The sequence below is a fragment of the Lepisma saccharinum genome, chromosome 23 (genome assembly GCF_977018435.1).
Source record: "Lepisma saccharinum chromosome 23, izLepSacc3.1, whole genome shotgun sequence".
NCBI lineage: Eukaryota > Metazoa > Arthropoda > Insecta > Zygentoma > Lepismatidae > Lepisma > Lepisma saccharinum.
Window position 1 is genome coordinate 23,810,795 of NC_139251.1, and position 21,409 is coordinate 23,832,203.

Genomic DNA, 21,409 nt, shown 5'->3' on the forward strand with positions numbered 1-21,409 from the left:
CTCACACACACACCGCTAGTTACGACCCAAAATGATTCTAATGTCTCTCGTTATTCATGGTAGTTAATTGCTGTAATTAATAGCCTGTAAATCACAGAAAACAATATTAGTTGTAATAAAATAGAACTACAACTTCACCATTCGAATTACATGATTCCCCCCCCCCCCAGATATCTCAGTGGACAATGGAAGCAAGAGCCCCATGGCCCCTCTACGGGAGCCCTTTGTAAAAAAAAATATATCAACTTTTGTTTTCAGTGTGCGTATTCGTACACACAAAACTTGTCTCTTAACTCGAGCAAAATTCACATGTATGTCGCATAGTAATAATAAATATAAACTAGAAGTGCAAGAAATTTTTACTAAATTTTTTCCTTTGCAAACCAACAACATTAATAATTTTCATTGAACACCATTTCGTTTATTATTTTCCAACTTGTTTTTACTTGTTATGTCTCAATGGATTCAGGACGACCGCCCGGCTACGTCTATGCTATAAAATAACTTTTTCTTGGAGCAAAGAAATACGACCTTATATCCTAACTGCTCAGGACTCCCCGATGGCAACGGTGACAACGCTATCGGTCTTGCAATCAAGGGATTGTGGGTTCGATCCCGGCCTAGGTACATTGCAGAGTGATTCTGGCCCGACTTTCAACTGTAGGCCCAGTTCCGATTAACCTGGCTGGCGTGGACTTGTGTCATCTAATTGATACGCAGTTGTAATTAAGGGACCCAACCTCTTCCGACTGTCTAGGAAGCGCCATTCCACCATTCCATTTTCATTTGTCTGACCTTCCACCTTCCTCTAATACATTTTTATGTAGCGATGTTCCTGAGATTTAACACACAGCAAGACATACAATTCAAGTTCATGGTGTAATAAAATCTTAATATAAAATCAGAATAAAAATATGTGGCGCAGTGGTTAACGTGTCGCTCTTCTAAGGGTCATGGGTTCGAAATCTGGATGCGTGTTGATCCTATCTTCGATTGCATTAATTAATCATTTATCCTCATCGATGCGATTAACCCAAGAGATAGAATAGCGTCGTAAAGAAACTAAATATAACTAGGAATAGCTAATCAAAATAAATAGAAAAACCTTGTAAAGTATACATAATATATAAAGTATATAATATACCTTGCACAACTTTTATTTGTTCAGTTTATTTTTTCACACATTTACAATGAGTTTGTAGCAAATGCTAAACATTTTAATTAGGAATAAAGACGAAATCAAAATTATTATCGACTTCATTAAAAATGAACTGTTGAATTCCGAAGATAAAGTTGTCCGAAGAAGAATATAATGTTAAGGATTTAAGGACACTGATGTAGCCTTAGGCAAGTATGTGCAAGTATATAAAACTCAGATGTCAAGGTCATATATGAGGGCTACCAGATTGCTATAAGGAAAATGTAGGACATGATGCCCCAAAATGTAGGACATTGAGTCAAAATGTAGGACACAAAACATTCGCAATAAATAATAAATATTTCTATAGAACACGTTAGAGCGTAATTTAAAATTGACCCTTTTCAGTTTAAAAAAAAAAAGATATCTTAATGAATTCTTTAATGTAAAATTTTCAAACTTGTAATCATACTAAGTAATGAACCTCTTACTAGATGTTTAACTGGTAATTCTCAGAGGAGCCAATTTTTCTCAAAATTTCAGGTTTTATTCAAAATATATGTATGTGAGACTGGACAGTCAAATTTTTTTAAACTCCATATAGGACCAGTACCAAACTTTTTACATACTTTATGAAAAAAAAAATTCTCTCGTGAGTCCTTAACACATGCATTATGACCTGTAATGGCAAACAAATATTCAGCAATTACCGTAATTTCCAGACGTTTCATCTTGGGGGTAGTTTTTACTTCAATACCAGGATTTCTACCAAAATAACAAATCCAAAATTCTTGACTTTTTCAGGACTTTTCGTGATCCTTTTTTTTTTTCAGTTTTTCTTAACTTTTATTTATTTGACCCCTACTTAGGTAAAGTTGGAAATTAGCAGTTAAGAAAATAAATATATATTTAATGAAAAACCTACCAAAAGTCTAGTTAAGATTAAAACTAAAGTCGTATTTAACCAGAGAATTAGAACTGCTTTATGTATTAATGCCCCCGTACTGCACTTTCTAGACTGGCGAGACTCTGGCATCTCGACTCACAGTCTGTATAATCTTATGTGGGGCTTGTGTTGTTGTTCTTATATGTTTGTGATTGTCTCTTCGTCCATCTTATCTTACCACCATTCATCCTCATCTTCGCGATTAGCCAAAGGGGCAGAAAAGTTAAGTAAAATAAACTAAATCAACTAATCAGTCATTGTGATAGCAAACATTCTTGCCCACAAGTATAATTTATTGTCTTCTTCGCCTACTCGGGCCCGTAGCCAGGAATTCTTTGTAGAGGGGGTAAATTTTTAATATATTGTTGACTTGTGTCGCATTGGCAGATATAGCAGGGTACACAGAGCCCCCCTCCCCCAAAAGAGGTAAGTAACAGAAAAGGGATAATATTTTGAACGAACAAGGAAAAAAACTTCGAGCAACATCAAATAACAATATTTCGATAATGACCTTTCCGGATTACCAGAGAATATAAAGTTTAACATAAATAGGCTAATAGAGACTGCATCTACTTGATATTTACAGGTCGATAATGTTAATAGACAATTAATATGTACCAACAGCTTTGAGCCTCTCTGCAGAGCTGATTAAGGGAGCCCTTTATAAATCATGCTTCATAATGATTCTCTCTAGTTTCCAGTATGCAAGATTTTTACGCACAAAGGAATATAACGAGAATCCAACAACACCATTGTGTTGTATGGGTGTTATTCCTGAGTAAACAAAAAAAATCGATCAGGCAATTCGATTATCGATGGCGGGGAAAGAACTTCCGGTTTGACCAAATTCCCAAGTGGGATACAGATTATCTTCGAGCTTATTTTGTTACCAAAGATCGCATACCGACTGGATCGCTTGAAATTTGAAAGTGATAGAGTCTAACGATAAGTATCTGGAAAAAAAATTGGAAGTTCCCGGATCCTTTAGATGCAGATACAAGGGACAAAATACTAATATTTTCCAAGACAATGTTGATCTTCTTCCAACAGATTCGTGCTAAGACTTCTACAGGTTGAAATAAAACTTACATAAATTATGAAAATTGAAATACTTCAATTTCACAACAGTAAAATGTATAATTTTCGACATTGTGTATTCAATGTGTATTTTAATTTTATCATAATGGTTTAGAGAAAGCGTCGTCAGAAATTTTTGTAGGAGGTAAAGGCCTTTAATAAAAGTAGAATAGTAGTAATAATAATTACGACGGTTATAAATGTTATTGTACAATAACTAATAAACTAATTATATATACACATTTTATTCGGAATTTATTATTATTATTATTATTATTATTATGAATATCTAGCACAACTATTTTCCATTAATTTTTTACATTTTATAGTTGCAATACTGAAATGCACAGTTATTGTAATTTATTATTAACTTTTGCAAGAAAAAACTTTAGATGTTAGTAAACATTTTATTATCAAAGTTTGCACTGTGTGACCTCACATAAAATTATAATTTTTGGAATTCTTATTTCTGAATGATTGTTAAATTTAGTCAAAACATTTGCGTTAGACAATTATAATCTTCGAAACACCTAAAATATATTTATTTGATTTACTCCGGTGATGTAGTGTCGACTATAGAGCCTATTCCCTCGTGTTTGTGTCCAGTCTTTTCGCTTTATTGCCTGAATTCTCTGATTTTTCCGTATCGAATCTATCTGAAAAGTGTGCACAGATACCAGAGAAAAAATATTTGTTCCTAACCTCGTGTTGTAACCAAAAGCCACACAATGATTGTCGCCTTTTCTTAAGACACTGCCTTTACTCCATGTTATTCTATTTAAAACCGGAAGTGAAGTTCCCGCCCGCGCCAAGGAAGAACAGAAATGTAAGCATCGGTGAATATCCCTCATTTTGCAAGAAAAATCGAATTAATTAAATAATAATGGTTGATGAATTGTGTAAAAATTTGTAATACATTTTTTTGTACTTGCTAAAACATTAAAACATGGGTACCTTAGTCCACCACGGACTCTATTTCCCTCAAAGGGGAGACTCTTGCATCACTACAGAGAATGTTGGCCTACTGGTTACGTTAACCATTTTGCAAATTATTGTTTGAATTGTATTATATTATAGTTGAAATACATGTGTTGACACCTGACAAACAAATAGGAATCCCTTGATTGATCAATGATTTCTTGGATTAATGTCATCATTAATATTTCATATTAAGTTTCATAGAATGAAATTGTTTTAATAGGGCGCAAATAATTTTACGGGGCGCCATGGCATTCTCTTTAACATTTTTTTTTTCATATAGCTAGATCGTTTGGCTCCCAGGGCAGACTCCCGCCGCTCTGAACTTGAACTATAAGAAAATTTTACGAAATATATTTTTATTTGTATAAAATTTGAAATCGAGGGGGGGGGGGCAATTGCCCCTCTGTGCCCCTTGCAAGTGCCCTTGGCCGTCTGGGAGAAAAATGCAAGGAACACGAGAAAACTAATTCCATCATGAGTATCCAATTGTCCCGCTATTCTTAGATTCTCCTAGTCTTGTTTTTTTTTTACTTCATTGTTTGCTGCACCTAGAATGGACTTCCGTCCATGCCCCCTGCCGTCCTGTGATTGCGGCACTGTTTATGAGTGTCTCTTCATCAATTTCACGTCATCACTCATTGTTGCGATTAGCTATAAGTGGCAGAAAAGCAACGATAAGTAACAAAAATCAAATAACCACTCCCTCTCTCTACCCCATGAATCACTATTACCAAAAGGTAGACTTGGGAATTCATAGCAACACATCCAAGAAAAACATCCGAACACATTAGGCACCTTTAATACAAGACTACTCAATATGTCACAACTGTTCGAGATACTGAAAGTTGCGAAATCATTTCCCGAAGTCTGAAACTGAATCCCCCCTCGCGCAATCCTGATACGACATTATTCGGGATCCCATACACCCTAATAAATCACAAAATCAATAAGTGTCTTTGTTATGTTGCTAGAGTAACACATGATATAATTGTAAAGATTAGTGAGAATTCCAGGTAGGAATGTGTTCTGTATTTTTCACATGGGGGCAATGCAGGCTCTCGGGGGCAGTTGCCCCCCTCTAGCTACGGGCCTGCGCCTACTTTTTGATTTCTTTACTTTTTCTTGACTTCCATGACTTTGTTGACTGGCAGACACCCTAAATAAGTTTGTTCTCTACCCCTGCTTTGCAATCATAATAATGAATAACAATGGGAAACATCTTGTTCTATCCCAAGGCAAGAAATTACCCTCAGGCATTGAACAGTGACATCATCAATACGTGGCCTCAAAACTTTGCTCATTAACTGCTTCCGTTTTTGTTCTAGCAGGACAAACTTTTCTTTTCTTTTTGGTCAATGACTGAATCAAAATACATTTCACTATTGAGTTTGGGAGCGCAGTCCATTGACTTGTAACTTGCATGATTTATCTTTGTTCAACTGAAACACGTATAGGACATTAATACATTTTTCAACTTCCTCCCGGACGCCGGACATAAGGCTAAAATGTAGGACATGTCCGGGAAAAACAGGACGTCTGGTAACCCTATATATGACAACATTGCACCGGGCACCTAATTTGTGTTCAATGAAAATGCAAAGGAAATGACTGCCTGCAAGAATTTATTTCTCTCTCTTCTTCTTCTTCTTCAAAATGCCCCGATCACCATTAAATAAGGCGATTTTGGACAACGGTACCGAAGGAATGCATCAGACAAAATCCGATGACATCCCGTGGGAAAATAAACTCTTCCTCCTATTTATATTCATAAATAGGTCCTTCGTAAATAGTAACACAAAAGACAGCACAAAACTCTTCCTCCCATTCACTTAATAAGTAAATGGGTCCTTTGAGGTATGAATGGGACGAACACAACACAAACGTCCGCCTCACACCGAAGCACAAGGCGAACTCCTATTTCTCTCTCAACTCATGCCCCTGCAGCGGCGCTCGCATAACGACATTCAGCTGTTCGTTCCTTTCTGCTTTCCGCTAGGTGGCAACTGTGTCGCTCTTGTGTTTACGTCGTGGTGTGGCATGTGTTTTCTGAATGAGTGTAGTGCGAAGTTGAAGTGAAAATTAAACATGATTGAGGACTTTGGAGGATTATTTATAAATGTGGTTTCGGAACCGACCACGTCAGAACAAGAGCCAAAGGTACGTACTAGATGAAATATGTAATTTATAGAATTTACAATATACTCTTGTGCAATCTGCGGACAAGGGTTCCTGTAAATATGGAGTTTATGGAATTTAAAATACACTCTTGTGCAGTGTGCGGACAAGTTTTCCGAGAAATATGTTCCCGTATGTATCCCCCTGACAGTATATGTTCAAATTGATCGTGGTCTGTGTAGAAAGTGAGAATAATAGACATGTGTTAACATGTGAAAGAAATTTGGACCCATGAGAAAAAAGTGTAAATATCATTTCGTGTACCCTGTATTCTAAAGCTTATGGCTCTTATAAAGATGTACACTAAGCAACACTTGATCCTCCAGAAAATTATGAATGTAGGTATTAGGAAACATCTACAATCGCTTTAAAAGCAACAGTTAACTCTTTAATATCGAGATCCAGTGTTATCACCTCTTCTATATTTTGTAAATTGTCTCAATTTTCCTACACCCTGGAACAGTGAACTGCATAACATAAACAAATATGCAGCACATAATATTTTGCATTCACTGTGCATTACACATATTACCTGCAAGTATTTTCCTTAGTATTATGAATTATTTAGTGTAATGCTCAAATTTTAGTAACATCAGACCAAATAAACAATTGTCTTTTGTGCCGATCTCTAATTATAGAACTAAATGAACCGTCTTCAGATGTCAGATAAATTTACAGTCATATAAAGTTGTAAAATATATTCATACTTTCATTATGTTTGAGCAATCATAGTTTTTTTTCGGCATGAGTTTACAATACCGGACCACTCTCCAATTACTATAAAATTTCACCTACTTACTAATGTTGGTGTCCTGATGACGTATCTGTAGTTCATATTTGGTGGTCACTTGTTAAAATTGTACATTTACGTGCAGAAGTTGTAAAATAACCTTGCGATTTACCATGATGATTGTCCATACACAGCAATTCGGAACCTCATTTCTTTCGCAATTCGTTAATGGTCTTCCTTTACGCACAACAATCTTGCTGACATCAGACGAGGAATGTCTACGAGGTTAGGTTAGGTTCCATTAGCATAAATACAAAGAAAAATTAATATTTTAGCTAAGAGAACTATACCTTGTCTTGCCTGTTGATTTCTTCATGTTGGAAAAATGGCGTCGTTCGTGAAGCGATTGTTCTTATGGTAGGGTTACATTACGTTAAGAAAACATAGTTTATTTCATTTTTTTTTCTCGATTTCCATACTTGACCGCCAATTATTACATGCAGATTCGTGATTAGGAGTTCACAATTAGTGAGTAGGCGAAATTTCATAGAAATTGGAGAGTGGTCCGGTATTGTAAACTTGTTCCTTTTTTTCTACTCCACCCATGAATGAAATTGGTGCATTATTTTCAAGGAATGATTTATTGGGGGGGGGGGGGTAGGTGAGGTTGGGCACAAATGTGATTACTTTCAATTGTAGTTTGTTTTTTATATGTCTGTTGTACAAACACATGGTGAAGCTAATGCTTTGATAAAATCCTATTCAATATTGGCCCAATTTCTGATTTTTAAAATGCTTTTGTAGGTTAGGCTGGTTTGAGTTGGTTATCTTGTCATTCCTTCCTCCTCTATGCACAAACATAAAACTTTTCCTCCATGCAGCCTTCGTTTCGAGAGCGAAAGTATTCAAAATTAACAGTGATTGCAACTTAGAAAACTCTGGGATTGCATTCTCTAAGCGTTGAAGCCTATTTACATTTAATTCTGATTTCAGACACTTTCCTCATTCTCCCACTCACCTGGTGGTATACATTGGGCAGATATCTTTGTTGGTAAGAGTGTTTTTTGGCCAAGATTCCGCTCATGCAATTCCTATGTATTCACGATGAGCTCGTGTTTTATACGTGGATCAAATTCTATGTATGTCTGTATTTGATCACTTACTATATTTTTTTTAACACATTACCGGTGTATGCGTATGTGAGTAGGTTAGGTTTGTTACTCTTAGCATTATAAATAATCTTCAGCGTGTTAATATTTATGCATCTTATGTAGGTTGCGAATGTTAGTGGTGCCATGCTTCCCATCATCTCCATACATGTATGCATAATAGATTCCATGTGAAAGGTGTGAAGCATTAGCACTTGTGCAACATACTTTCCATGATATAATCACAAATTTATTATTTCTGTCTAAAATACACAAATTTGTTTCCCAAAATTGTATTCTTGCTTCCACAATAATTTCTTGTGGTCTAAATGCATTCATCACTCTTCTATGCTTGCATAACCCATTACATATTTGGAACTGTAGCCATGTCTTAAATAACGGTAAAATAACTACTCTCTCAAACATTGGAGTAAACAGGGTCGGTGCAGAAAGTAGTTTGTATCATGACAAATATGCTTATGTATATTTTCCGTATATTGTTTGTGGTGAGTCAATATAACCAAATTGTTGTTACACTGTTTTTTTTTCTTTCATTTGCAATGTTGCCATAATTGAAGATTGATGTGGCCCTCCCTGATGTCCTAGTGGTAGCATTTTTACCTTGTGATCAAGGGGTCTTTGGTTTGACACCTGGTAGAGGCACTTAGCGGTTCAGATTTCGCTTTCAGTTGTAGGTCCATTCCTGATTAGATTGAACTCCCTCCCAAAATGAATATTTATTTTTTCATTTAACTTTTTTTCCTTAATGGGATAGCCACACTTATTTTTCCATTTTCATATCTTTTATTTTGAAATGGTTATTAGACATGTATTTCCATGAGTGTTCATATTAGACATGATCTAGTGTTGAAATCATTATGAGACATATGGGCACAGCCATCATCATTTTTGTTATTTTGCATTGCTTGTGTCCCACGTTTGGCTAATTGCAACGATAAAGAGATGAGTGATGATTAGGTGAAGTTGACAGACATACACTACTAAAGAACACCCATGCTCAGGGTGCAACTTGAATCTGGGAACTTTGGAGGTGGATTAACGTGCTTGGCCACCGAGCTGGCCAAGCTCTTTGTTTTTAGTTTGTGAAAATAATCCCTACAGCTTTGTTTCACAAAATGTACTGACAACTTACATAAGTCACTTCAGTGGTCACATGCATTAGCACTTTGTGAACTAACCTGTAATCATTATTTTGTGCCATTAAAACATCACAAGAAAAATGTTTTGAAGATGTTATTATTCACCAAATCTTTCTGAAATCTACAAAACATTCCCTTCCCCCCCCACACACACACACATACATCATATATGTTAGATTTTATATACAATTTTTCACATTGTCGAATGGTTTTATGTAACAATATTTTACAAAAGGACATTCTAGTAAAAGTTGTTGAAAACATAGTTTTAATATGTAATAGAGACATAACCAACGAAAAATGTCGTAACCACTGAATACACCATTTCCACAATGTGATCTGCATTTAAATTGTTCAATGCCATTGTCAAGAGCATAAACAGAAGCTCAATGTAATTCCACATGAGTACAAGTAAAACTCGGTAGATATGAATAGCAATACACACATGTTATGTAGTGATTGCAATTTGAAAGAAGTAGTTACAGTACATGTGCACAAGAGATGCAGTGCGAATAGAGCAAGTTGTTCATTCACAATATGATGATTGGTGAGCTACCCCCAGTTTTCATCGTATTGTTCAGTAGCAGTTGTACTATGGGCACAGTCAATTGCATGTCCAGAATTTGTTAAGTACTGTATTCGTAATCTCGCCACTGACATACCTCGTGTGTGTGTAATTTTTTAAGTGTCTCTTCTTGTTTGTGTTGCATCATTAATTATCATTGCTAGATATATTTGGAGATATATGCTTTGTTTTTTTAAGATTGATTAATGTGAAATTAAACATACTATGAGAAATTTGCATCGGTGATGCATACTTTAGATCAGCAACGTACCAAATATTATTCAACAAATTCATTAATTCCACAATTTATTTTTTAATTATTTCATAATTGTTAACAGCAGTTTGCATTATCAAGTAGAATTGTAGAGGCAGAGTACTTTTCCCCCCGAAGGGGGTGGGTGGCTACAGCCCCTCCAAAAGTTTTGAGGATATCAATATTATCAAATGCACACAAGAAAACGAAAGTGGCAAATGCAAACTCCCCTTAAAATGGTATCTCATTACCATTTTTGTCTTAAAAGAAGGTTTCAAATAGTAATTTGCAAAATATTTTATTGTGTACCTCCCCCTCAGCCTATGTAGTATCCACCTTTACAATTCTAGTGCCTCCCCCCCCAAAAAAATCCATGCCTCAATTCTGGTGGAACAGAGGAGGGGAGGGAGTGGTATCACAGAGTGACTGAGTAACTTATAACACAAGTATCACACTACCAAAATTTCACGAATAATCGTAATGGTACTTGATTGCTTTGTGGTCAGTTTTACTACTGTTACGTTGATAAATTCAGAAGTTAAGTATTTAGGCCTATTTGCCAGGATGAAACATGCTTCGATGTATTGTTTTAAACTCCCCATACTGGGAGCACATGTACAGTCGCGGACACTTCTGAATTGTAATGATTTTATTGAAAGCAATGGGGTTAACATGACCCAGAAGTGTCTGTGACTGTGATACTTGTGTTAGGAGTGACCTTTTGAGAAGGCACCCACACATTACACCCCGGTAACTTCAATATTGCAGGCTGGACCTATGGCCAGTGTAGTAAGCTGTAGGGTTGTGTGTTGTCATATATGTGCCGAGTGTGTCTCTTTACAGCCTCAGCTTTTAATTAGGTAAGGAGATTTTATCATAAGAGACAGATGTTGACTTTAGCTATGACAAGGGGCTGAAGCTTGCATAATGTGATGTGAGCAAAATAGCCTAAGTGCTGACACACCCATAATTTTAATTTCAATCAATCATTGTGTAAGCAGATAAATGTTGCATTTTTTTTTTAGTAACTTACCATTTCTCAATGGACCTGAAGGTTTTAAACTTTTCTATTAAGAAACGCTAAAGCCAGGCCCATAGCCAAGATTTTATTTCGGGGGGGGGGGGAGGCTTCAGCTTCATCCCTAATCAATGCAGGCGTTGGCAGGAATATTTGTAGGGGGGGACAGGCAACTGATAAAACTTGATTAGTAGAAGTAATAATTATTACCACGGTTATAAATATCATTTTACAATAATAACTAGCCTATTATAAGTTATTATTTTTGATTATATAAATGGAGAGACACTGCACAGTTTGAGTAAATATTCAACGAAAGTACTATCCATTGTTTTTCTTATATTTTGTACAGTTAGTGTACTGAAATTTATAGCTATTGTATTATTATTAACTTTTACACAATCAGTTAAGAAAAAGGCTTTAAAAGTTAGAGCCAAATTTTACTCATGAAGTTTATATTGTGTGTGACCTCTCACAAAGGAAACTATACATTTTAAGAGCTGTGGATCCATTTATTCTTTGCATTAAATGGTAGAATATAAAAATACGTATAACCTGGTTCCTCTTTTATACACTAAACTTTTTTTTCGATCTAATGTTTAATCCTGTTAAGGAAGTAAAATTATCTATCTCTATACATTATTTATATTAGATATTTGTAGGATTTCTGAGAGAGGGGGCTTCAGCTTGACTAGAGCATTGAACAATAAGCTGAATGAATATTTTCTGTTATGCAAATAGAATGTGTCTTCCAAAGTGATGAACATCTGTGGATGCTATGCTCGAATTCTGATGATCTCACTTTCACCTTTTAATAGTACAGTATCTACAATCTCTTTTATTCGCCCCTCTCCTATTTTGTTCATATAGTCTCTTATGAGATTGTACTGACTCCAATCGTGAGTAAAGTTAGGAAGCTAACTAAATAATAAAAACAATAGTGCAAATATTTGTAAAAATTGAGATGATTACTATAATTTAACATTGTAGTGGTCACCCAGTTCACAATAGTGATCCACTTGTTTCTTTCCTCGTGCTTCTGCTGTTTGGCAACACTGTGAACCTTGATTCCCGGTGCACCTTCCTGGAACAGTCCAGGAACTCTTTTCATTTAGCCGTTATTTGAAAAAGATCAGTGTTGACTTGTTTTAGAGCCCACATTTCGATGGAGCACAATAGTGCTGACACTTTTGGCGGGAGAATTTTTTAGGATTAGATTGTTGGTTGGGGAAAATCCCCTTATCTCCCCAGGATTTCGCACCCTGGTTACATAGTACTATATGTCCAGATACTAAATACTGTGTCCAATTCTGGAACCAACGTCCAATTGTAACACTGATACTTGCAATACATGAACTGTTGTTTTAAGTCCACTTTATGCACAGTAAGGCTAATCGGGACTGGACCTACAATTTAAAGTGGGATCCGAACCACTACGTGCCTTTGCCGGGTATCGAACCCGGGACCCTTTGATTACAAGGAGACAACGTAACCACTATCGGGGAGGCTTCCAATACATGAGATAGACCAGGTTGAGTAGACATATGAGAATAAATCACTCCAGAAGTCTGACTCTCAGTTGCAGTCCTGAAAGTCTATTCTTGTTTATAAAATAGTGAGAAAGACAGCAGATAAGCTAATAAGGTGTGCAAACTCTGTGCAGAAAAAAAAAAACAAATTTCAGTTTAGCTTATTTTATGGAGTCGTGAAGTGGTAACTTTATTTTTCATTTCTTTTTTGAGTAGTGAATTCGTGGACGTCGGCAGGGGGTCAAACGGGTCGGGCAACCGTGAAGTTTTAAAAAGCAGAAACTTTTATTTTTTTGTTAATAACAGGTATATCGTTCGTTTAGTTAGTATTCGAACAGAATGACCAAAGTAAAAAAAACATTTTGTGCAAAATAGAGGAACCAGGTTATATTTTCATATTCTACCATTTAATCCAAAGAATCAATGGTTCCACAGCTTTGAAAATTACAATACAGACTTCATAAATAAAATTTTCCAAAACTTTTAAACGAGTTTTCTGAACGAGCAGCGGCGGCGCCAGGATCAATCATCTAGGGATGCGATGTTAAAAATAAATAAAGCATCAAACTACATCAATTATCAATGAACATTTAGTTAGCATCTATGAAAGTATAGCAAGGAAACTGAAGGCTATGCTTGTGACTTGCTTCAATTTTGCTTGATTTTAGCACAACCACATGTTTGGAAATTTGGAACAAAGCTTTTTCACGGCAATTGTCCACTGACATAAGTTGCAACGACCACAACAACACAGCACAGTCGTAGAACAAGGACTCAGAATTATCTCAGGGCTTGCTGGGTGTAAAGAAAGGTTAAACCAGGTATATACTCTATGTGATCAAAAGTATCCGGACACACCGCGAAACGTGTTTATCATAGAGGGCGACACAGTACTGCCATCTACCGCGTGGAACACATAGTCAGCGAACTCAGTAGTCTGCAGACAGTGTGAGACAGCAGTATGGGATGGTCTGAGGTACTCGCAGACTTTCAACGTGGTCAGTTGGTTGGGTGCCGCTTGTGTAGGAAGTGTGCGTGTGAGATTTCCACTTTCCTAAACATTCCTCTGTCCACTTATCCGATGTTATAGTGAAGGGATGTGTACAACACAAAAGCGTGCAGGCCAACCTCCCATGTTGACCTCCAGAGACCATCGAGTGTTGAAGAGGGTCGTACACCATTATCGTCAATCATCCATCGCCACCATCACACAGGATTTCCGAACTGCATCAGGATCTACTCCAAGCACCATTACTGTTTGGCGCAAGGTGCGGCAACTTGGTTTCCATGGCCGAGCAGCTGCCCATAAGTCAAACATCACACGGACAAATGCCAAACGCCGCATCATGTGGTGCAAGGAGCGTCGAAACTGGACCATAGAACAGTGGAAAACAGTCGTGGGGAGTGGTGAATCACAGTGCACAATGGGGCGATCCGATGGTAGGGTGTGGGTGTGGCGAATGCCTGGTGAACGACATCTACCAGCCTGTATATTGCCGACAGTGAAATTCGGAGGGGGCGGGGTTACAGTGTGGTCATGTTTCTCCTGGAGGGAGCTTGGTCCCCTTGTTGCTTTACAAGGCAATGTCACGGCACAAGCTTACGTTGACATTTTAACAGCTTTAATGCTGCCTACCGTCGAAGACCAGCTCAGAGATGACCATTGTGTCTTTCAACACGACAAAGCGCCCGTCCATACTCCAGGGCTTGTGGGGGAGTGGTTTGACGACAACAATGTCCCACTAATGGACTGGCCTGCGCAGAGTCCGGATTTGAATCCCATAAAAAAATGTCTGGGATGTTTTGGAATGCCAACTTCGTGCTAGACCACACCGATCCACATCAATACCTCTTCTCATTTTGGCGCTCTGCGAGGAATGGGCTGCCATTCGTTAGGAAACCTTCCTGCACCTGATTGAAAGTATGCCTGTGAGAGTGAACGCTGTCATCAAGGCTAAGGATGTGCCAACACTGTATTGACTGCCAGTGTTTCCGATGGAGGGTTGCCCAAACTTGTACTTTATTTTCAGGTGGGTGTCCGGATATTTCTGATCACATAGAGTATATATATGTCTGTAATGTTTATTATAATCAAAACACAAGGATGTCAGTTAGCACACTTAAACACGTGTCTTCACCTGTAACCCTTACGTGCATTTACCGGTACCACGCACCTGTATTTACGTGCACCACTTTTGGTCTCTAAGAGATAAAGGGGGCAGGGATCATTCAATTCATTCCTCGCAGTGAGGCGCCGGGGGGAGGGGTTATGAGGACCTAATTTTATTTAGGGCCTGGGTCGCCGCTGACGTCACGGGTTCCCCTGTAAAAGAGAGTAGTTTTCGCGTAGTACCCCCAACCACAGCCGGGAATTGGCCGAGACCAATCAGTACCCCCGAATAGCGGGCGCTAGGTAAAATGATTAAAGAATGCCGGCCGTTAACGGGGAATTGGCGAGCCAATCGGTGTCTCCTATGCAGGGACGGCAGGTTGGAAAGGAAGGTCCGGGTACTCCCAGACAAGCCGGGCAGGTAGAACCTGAGCACCTATCAGCCGAAGCGATCGGACCAGGAAGGTAGGTTGCTCTTCTTCTTCCTCCTTCCTTCCGGGATGGCTTCTAGTCTTCAGGCTTGGAGGCCAGTTAACCCTGGATGTTTGCCCGTTGACATCAGGGAGCCAACTGAGCTCCGGGCTTCGCTGCGATGGCTTTATACTCGCGGTGGCGCATGGGTGGTGAAAAATTTTAACTACAAGTACTACAACTCATTTTTTAACATATAGCAAACTCCATACAGAGAATGATCAAGGTTTTTGACATTGAGAAATCACTAGATGCACGTGTCATAATAAACTAAAACTGTATGCATTCAGACAATACAATTAATAATGAGCCACGCAGGACTCTGCAATACTAAACAACGAGTTGAACAGTGTAATTGACAATAACGTTTACAGAATACAGCGACCGCGCAGGGTCTAATAATAAGTGAAGCTAATAAACAGAGTTGGATCCGTTAACATTTACAGAATACATTTAACTAAAAGCGGACGCCTTCAGATACCGAATTATTGAGTAGCCAACAGATTTCAGTTAAAAATTTAGACCAACTTTGATGTTCACGATGGCAGATCAATCTGTGTAACCTTACAATTTCTTGATTCATGCTTTCGATTGTATTACTGCTTGGGTGGTAGGCGGTCGTGAAGAAATATCTTATGCCTTTCTGGTCAAGGTAGTCTTTCCATAGTCCTGAAATAAACTGGGTACCCCTTTCTAACAAAATGGTCTTAACTTTGGGAAAGTGGGAAAAGTATCCTCTCTCCATTATATTTATTATCTCTCTTGCAGTCCCTCGCCGTAAGGGATAAACTGAGACAAACTTTGTACCAACTTCTACCAGGGACAAGATGAAGGTAACTTTCCAATTAAATCTGTGGGCAGCAGCTGTTGAGGATCCTTCTGATTTATGTGCAGCTTGTCCTTAAGAATTCCTAGTTTATCCATCTTAGTCTTAGCACACGTGAGGCAATCTGTGACATGTTTAACTACATATGCCTTCAATTTTGGCCAAAAATAACGGGTCGTAATTCGGCTTAAGGTTTTGGCTAGGCCGAAATGTCCCTGCTCGTCGTGATTTTCTTTCCTAACTTTCTCCTTGAACTTTTCTGGAACACACAACTTCCACGTTACTTCATCTCCAGAACTCTTCCTGAACAAAAGATTACCATACCTTTGGTACAACTTCTTAATTTTTGTTTCTGCAGGTGAATCTTGCTCTTCTTTGTGTTCTTGGATTTTGATGATAGGCCGGCAAAAGTCATCAGCTTCTGGAGCTTCTATCCAACTTTCCACCTCAGCTATTTCATCTCGCTCCTGCCAGATGTAGTTTACATGGAAATTTCTGGTTTCTGGTTCCACATCTTCATCTTCCGCTGGATATCTGCTAAGCTCGTCAGGTACTAAGTTTTCTTTTCCTTGGGTGTAAATAATCTCGAAAGAGTAGAACTGCAATCTGAGGGACCATCTAGTAAGACGGCAATTCCAGTTCTTAGAGTTTTGTAGCCATACTAATCCACGGTGGTCAGTATAAATCTTGAAATGTCTACCCTTCAAATAAATTTCAAACTTATATACTCCAAATAAAATGCCCAAACATTCAAGCTCATGAATTGAATAATGCTTTTCATTGTTCTTTAATTTTCGACTAGCATACTGAACAACAGCTTTATCTTCTCCTTGCTCTTGAAACAGGATGCACCCTAAACCTTTAGTTGAGGCATCACTCTGAATACAGAACTCTTTATCTAGATCCGGCTGCACTAACGCTGGAGTACTTACCATATCTTATTTTAACTGAGAAAAAGCTTCTTCTTGAGCTGGACTCCAATTACACTTGGTAGCTTTGGAAAGCAGCTGCACCAGAGGTTCTGTCTTCACAGAGAAGTTCTTTATAAATTTTCTTCTCCAGTTGGCTAGTCCTAAAAACTTTCTAACGTCCTTTTTACCAGTAGGGCGAGGGAACCTCAGAATGGATTCATTCTTCTTTGGATCTACCTTGAACTGATCACCAGATATTAAATGTCCGAGGTAAACTAGTTCTCCTTACACAAAATTACATTTTCTTAATTTTACCTTGAGACCGACTTCTTCCAGTCTGCGAAGAACTTCTATGTGTGTTAAATGAGTTGGAAAATCCGAATCAAGAATAAGGAGATCATCAATATATACTGTTAAATAACTTTCAGTCTCAGGTCCAAACACACGGTGCATAACAAATACAAAAGTAGAAACTGCATTCGATAATCCATAGGGGATCTTTAGGAATTTATATTGACGACCTTTGTAGGAAAAGGCTGTATATTTTCTACATTCTGCTCTTAGGGGAATCTGCTAGTAACCTGAGGCCAGATCCAAACTAGTGAAATATCGTGATCCTCGGAATCGTTGTAAAGATTCGTCAATTCGTGGAACGGAGCTCTTAGGGACCACAATGATTGCATTGAGTTGACGAAAATCCAGACAAGGCCGTACACTTCCGTCCGGCTTGTCGGCCACTAATAATGGGTTCAGGTACGGAGACACAGATGGTTGGATGATATTCCAAGTTTTCCAGAGATCTAATTCCTTTTCCAAAGCTTTTCTTTTTGAAAGCGGTACTGGGTATGGGTGGCGCTAAACTGGTTCAGAAATTTACAGTACGATCTCGCATTCAGCAGTTTCCATGGTGTCTGGTTTCTCTGAGAATACCTCTAGATACTGCAGCAGCACACTGAATAACTCCTGCTTCTGGGAATCGAGCAAAATATTTATCGTATCGACCTTCTCTCTGAGGTCAGTGGGTTTATACATCCAATCATCCGCTTCTTCATCTTGGATTATTTGGATATACCGCACTATATCAATATTTAAAGGATTCCCCTCTCTCTGCTCAGAAGTTTTTCAGAACGACAACGTTACCATATTTTTCCGGAAGTTGATTTCAGCCTCGTGCTCTTTCAAGAAAGGCATTTCTAACAGAAGATCAGTTCCAAATCCTTTTAAGATGAAAACCTCAGTACTGAAATTTAAACTACCAATATCTAACTCCACACGCCTGCTTCCACATACACGCTTCTTATGACTTCCAGAGAAATCTACCAATCGCAGCTCTGAGACTTTCTGGATCTGTATGCCAGGTATCTTATCTACTAACTTAGTCCAGATGAAATAAATAAGGATCGAGCATTCACTTCCAGTATCAATCACACAGGTTACTGTAAAGTCCACTGGAGATCTGTATCTAATTTTGGATTGCATTGCAGACTTCAATTCCTTTTGTAAATTGGTCTCTTCAGTTTCTGTTAGCTGGAAATTTACTAGTAACTCTTGGACATCTTTATCTATTATTTTGGGTCGCTCCATCGAAGTACCTTGCCTAAACAGGAACGAAGCATTTAGACAAGGTCCTAGTTTGTCTGGCTAGACTGGGACCTTTGATTTTGATGAAACTCCCGCGCTGTTTCTACGGCCTCCTTCTGCTCCGAAGTAATGTTTTGTCTAGGAAAGGGAGGTCCGCGCATCTCATTCTGCTCACCCGTAAATCGTCGTCTCGGAGGACTAGGGCTACTTCTACCTTCACGGATCCTTCTTGGGTCTTTGCTTTTGGTAAGGTCGGAAAGAGTTTCTTCTAAAATCACGCCTGCCTCCTCTTTCATTAGTGAAACGTTGAGGGCGCTTATTTCCTTCGACCTCGTTTATATGTTCCGCACTTTATAGTTCCTTGAGGGATTCTGATCTTTTCCCTTCGGTTCATCATAGATTTCAAAATCCTTCAGGAAATGAGTTAGGTCATCTACCGTTCTAGGCGCATGTGCTAAACAAAGGTTTCGCACTGGCGCAAAAGTCAGCATAATTCACGAAACTATCAATATTTCCTGCCAGCCAGTGTTCAACTTTATCAGTGAAGACTCTAGGAAGCAACTCTAGCCTATAATGTTCAGGTACCTGCATAAGTTCAAAGCTGACGTTGAGCTCCCGAAGATATTTTTCAGCTGACTGAGCCTCAATGTCGCCTTTAAATTTAGGAATGTGGGCGATATCCGCCTTCCTGGCCACCTTAAAATCTGGCCGCCTTCTAGGTTGCGATCCGTCTGAAGTATCATCGTATCGAGGCCTTTTTCTTCCATCAGCCTTCATTCTGTTGGCAGCGAATAGAGGTTCCTCAACTAACCTATGCAGCTCATAAGGAGTGGCATCCGGATTCAAATCTCTATCCGGTGTAAAACGGCTGGAACGAACATCCGGAGTGGGTTCTGGCTGAGCATTCAATCTTTGTAACTGAACCTGAAGTTCGCTTACCCTCTGGGCAAATGTTCCTGTCTGATCTTGCATTTCTCTTCGTAGAGATACTTCAAGCTTCCTTGACTCTACCCTAAGAGGTCTCACCTTCTCTTCAGCTGCCTGCTCTACGTCCTTCCGCAGAATTGATGTCATTGACTCCATCACCTCCCTCCTGTTTCTGTACGACTTTCTCGGTGGATTCAGTCTTCTCTCCCAAATTTTGGACAGCTTTCTCAATGGACTCCACTGTAATCTCTACTTGTCCGCGCCACTGAGGTAATGGTTCCTGTCTTTCCTGTACCTCTTTTACTCTTTCCTCAACCTTAGCTATTCCTTGCTGAGAAGTCATTTGGATACTTTCTACTCCGGCCTTAAGACCTTCTATGTCAGTCCTCTGCTGGGCAAAGAGGGCTTGCAGCTCATTCCGACGCTCCTCTTCTGCTTCCTTTTTCTCCTTGCTTTGAGACTCAATTAATGATCCAAGTTCTATTAGATCCTCTTTTCTTTTTGTCTCTTCTTCATCTTTTCTCTTCGTCTTTTGGCTTCGTCTTCCTCTTTTTCTCTTCGTGTTTTGGCTTCTTCTTCCTCTTTCTCTTTCTTTCTTATTTCCTCTTGGCTCTCAAAGCTCGGAGAGTTTCAAAGTATTTTTCCCTTTTGTCTTCAATTTCTCTTCTTTCTAGCTCTCTTTTCTCCTCAATCTATCGTTTCTCTAGCTCTCTTTTCTCTTCATGAAACTCTATTAGGGATCGAAGTTCTATCAGTTCCTTTTTTCTCAGCTTTTTAGCCTGAACTGCCTCTCATTTTTGCGCACTTTCTCTTCCTCCTGTTTCTCTTTCTTTCTGTCTTCCCTATCTTTCGCCAGCCATTCCAATAACCAATGGTCTGATGGAGGATTGGTCAGCGGACTCGGTTCTTGTATTGCGGGCTTCGCTGCTTGAGTCTGCGGAGCAGATTCACACGTCTGGCATTTAACTCCTAAAGCAGGGAAGGTAGCCACATATTTTCCATCACAGCTCCAGTGAATTGGGGGCTGGCACTGGCAACACTGGAAATATGCTGCCCCTTCTCCCAGGTCTTCACAGCAAACCAAATCCAGACTCTGAATCCATGGTCTTCCTCCCTCTACTTCTTAAGTTCATACCAGTAAATTCTTGGTCCATGTTCAATACAGTCCACACAGTGCTAACTTCCTTATCAGTCGTAGAACAAGGACTCAGAATTATCTCAGGGCTTGCTGGGTGTAAAGAAAGGTTAAACCAGGCATATACCTTATATATAAAATGTTTATTATAATCATAACACAAGGATGTCCGTTAGCACACTTACACACGTGTCTTCACCTGTAACCCTTACGTGCATTTACCGGTACCACGCTCCTGTATTTACGTGCACCACTTTTGGTCTCTAAGAGATAAAGGGGGCAGGGATCATTCAATTCATTCCTCGCAGTGAGGCGCCAGGGGGAGTATGGGGACCTAATTTTATTTAGGACCTTGGTCGCCGCTGACGTCACGGGTTCCCCTGTAAAAGAAAGTAGGTTGCGCGTAGTACCCCCAACCACAGTCGGGAATTGGCCGAAACTAGGGATGTGCCGAAGCCGATTACAGATGTATGAAAATCGGCCGAAATTGACATATCGGTATCGGAATCGGCAAAAATTTGATATTTAAACCGGTACAGATTATACTAGAGTTTTACCTTCTAGTTTTGTAAGATTTATTGAAAATTTGGTTATGATTCGTCATTATTGTAGAGTTTTTGTAATAAAATTATTGCAAACTCTCATTCAGAGGATCAACCTAACTATAAATTGGAAATAAAAGTACATTGCTGAACCAGGATCTGCTGTTGTATTGGAAATTCAAAAAT

The 21,409-nt window shown here is 38.8% G+C and overlaps 1 protein-coding gene across 1 annotated transcript in view; it reads left to right on the top strand.

Annotated features, from left to right (window-relative positions):
* The first annotated feature begins 6,166 nt into the window (after positions 1–6,166).
* Positions 6,167–21,409, top strand: part of LOC146005296 (ATP-dependent DNA helicase DDX31) — a 207,497-nt gene continuing 192,254 nt past the window's right edge. Inside the window, exon 1 of the mRNA XM_083144423.1 lies at positions 6,167–6,299. Within this exon, the coding sequence (XP_083000549.1) occupies positions 6,228–6,299 (72 nt within the window). The 5' untranslated portion in view covers positions 6,167–6,227. The remainder of the gene's footprint in view (positions 6,300–21,409) is intronic.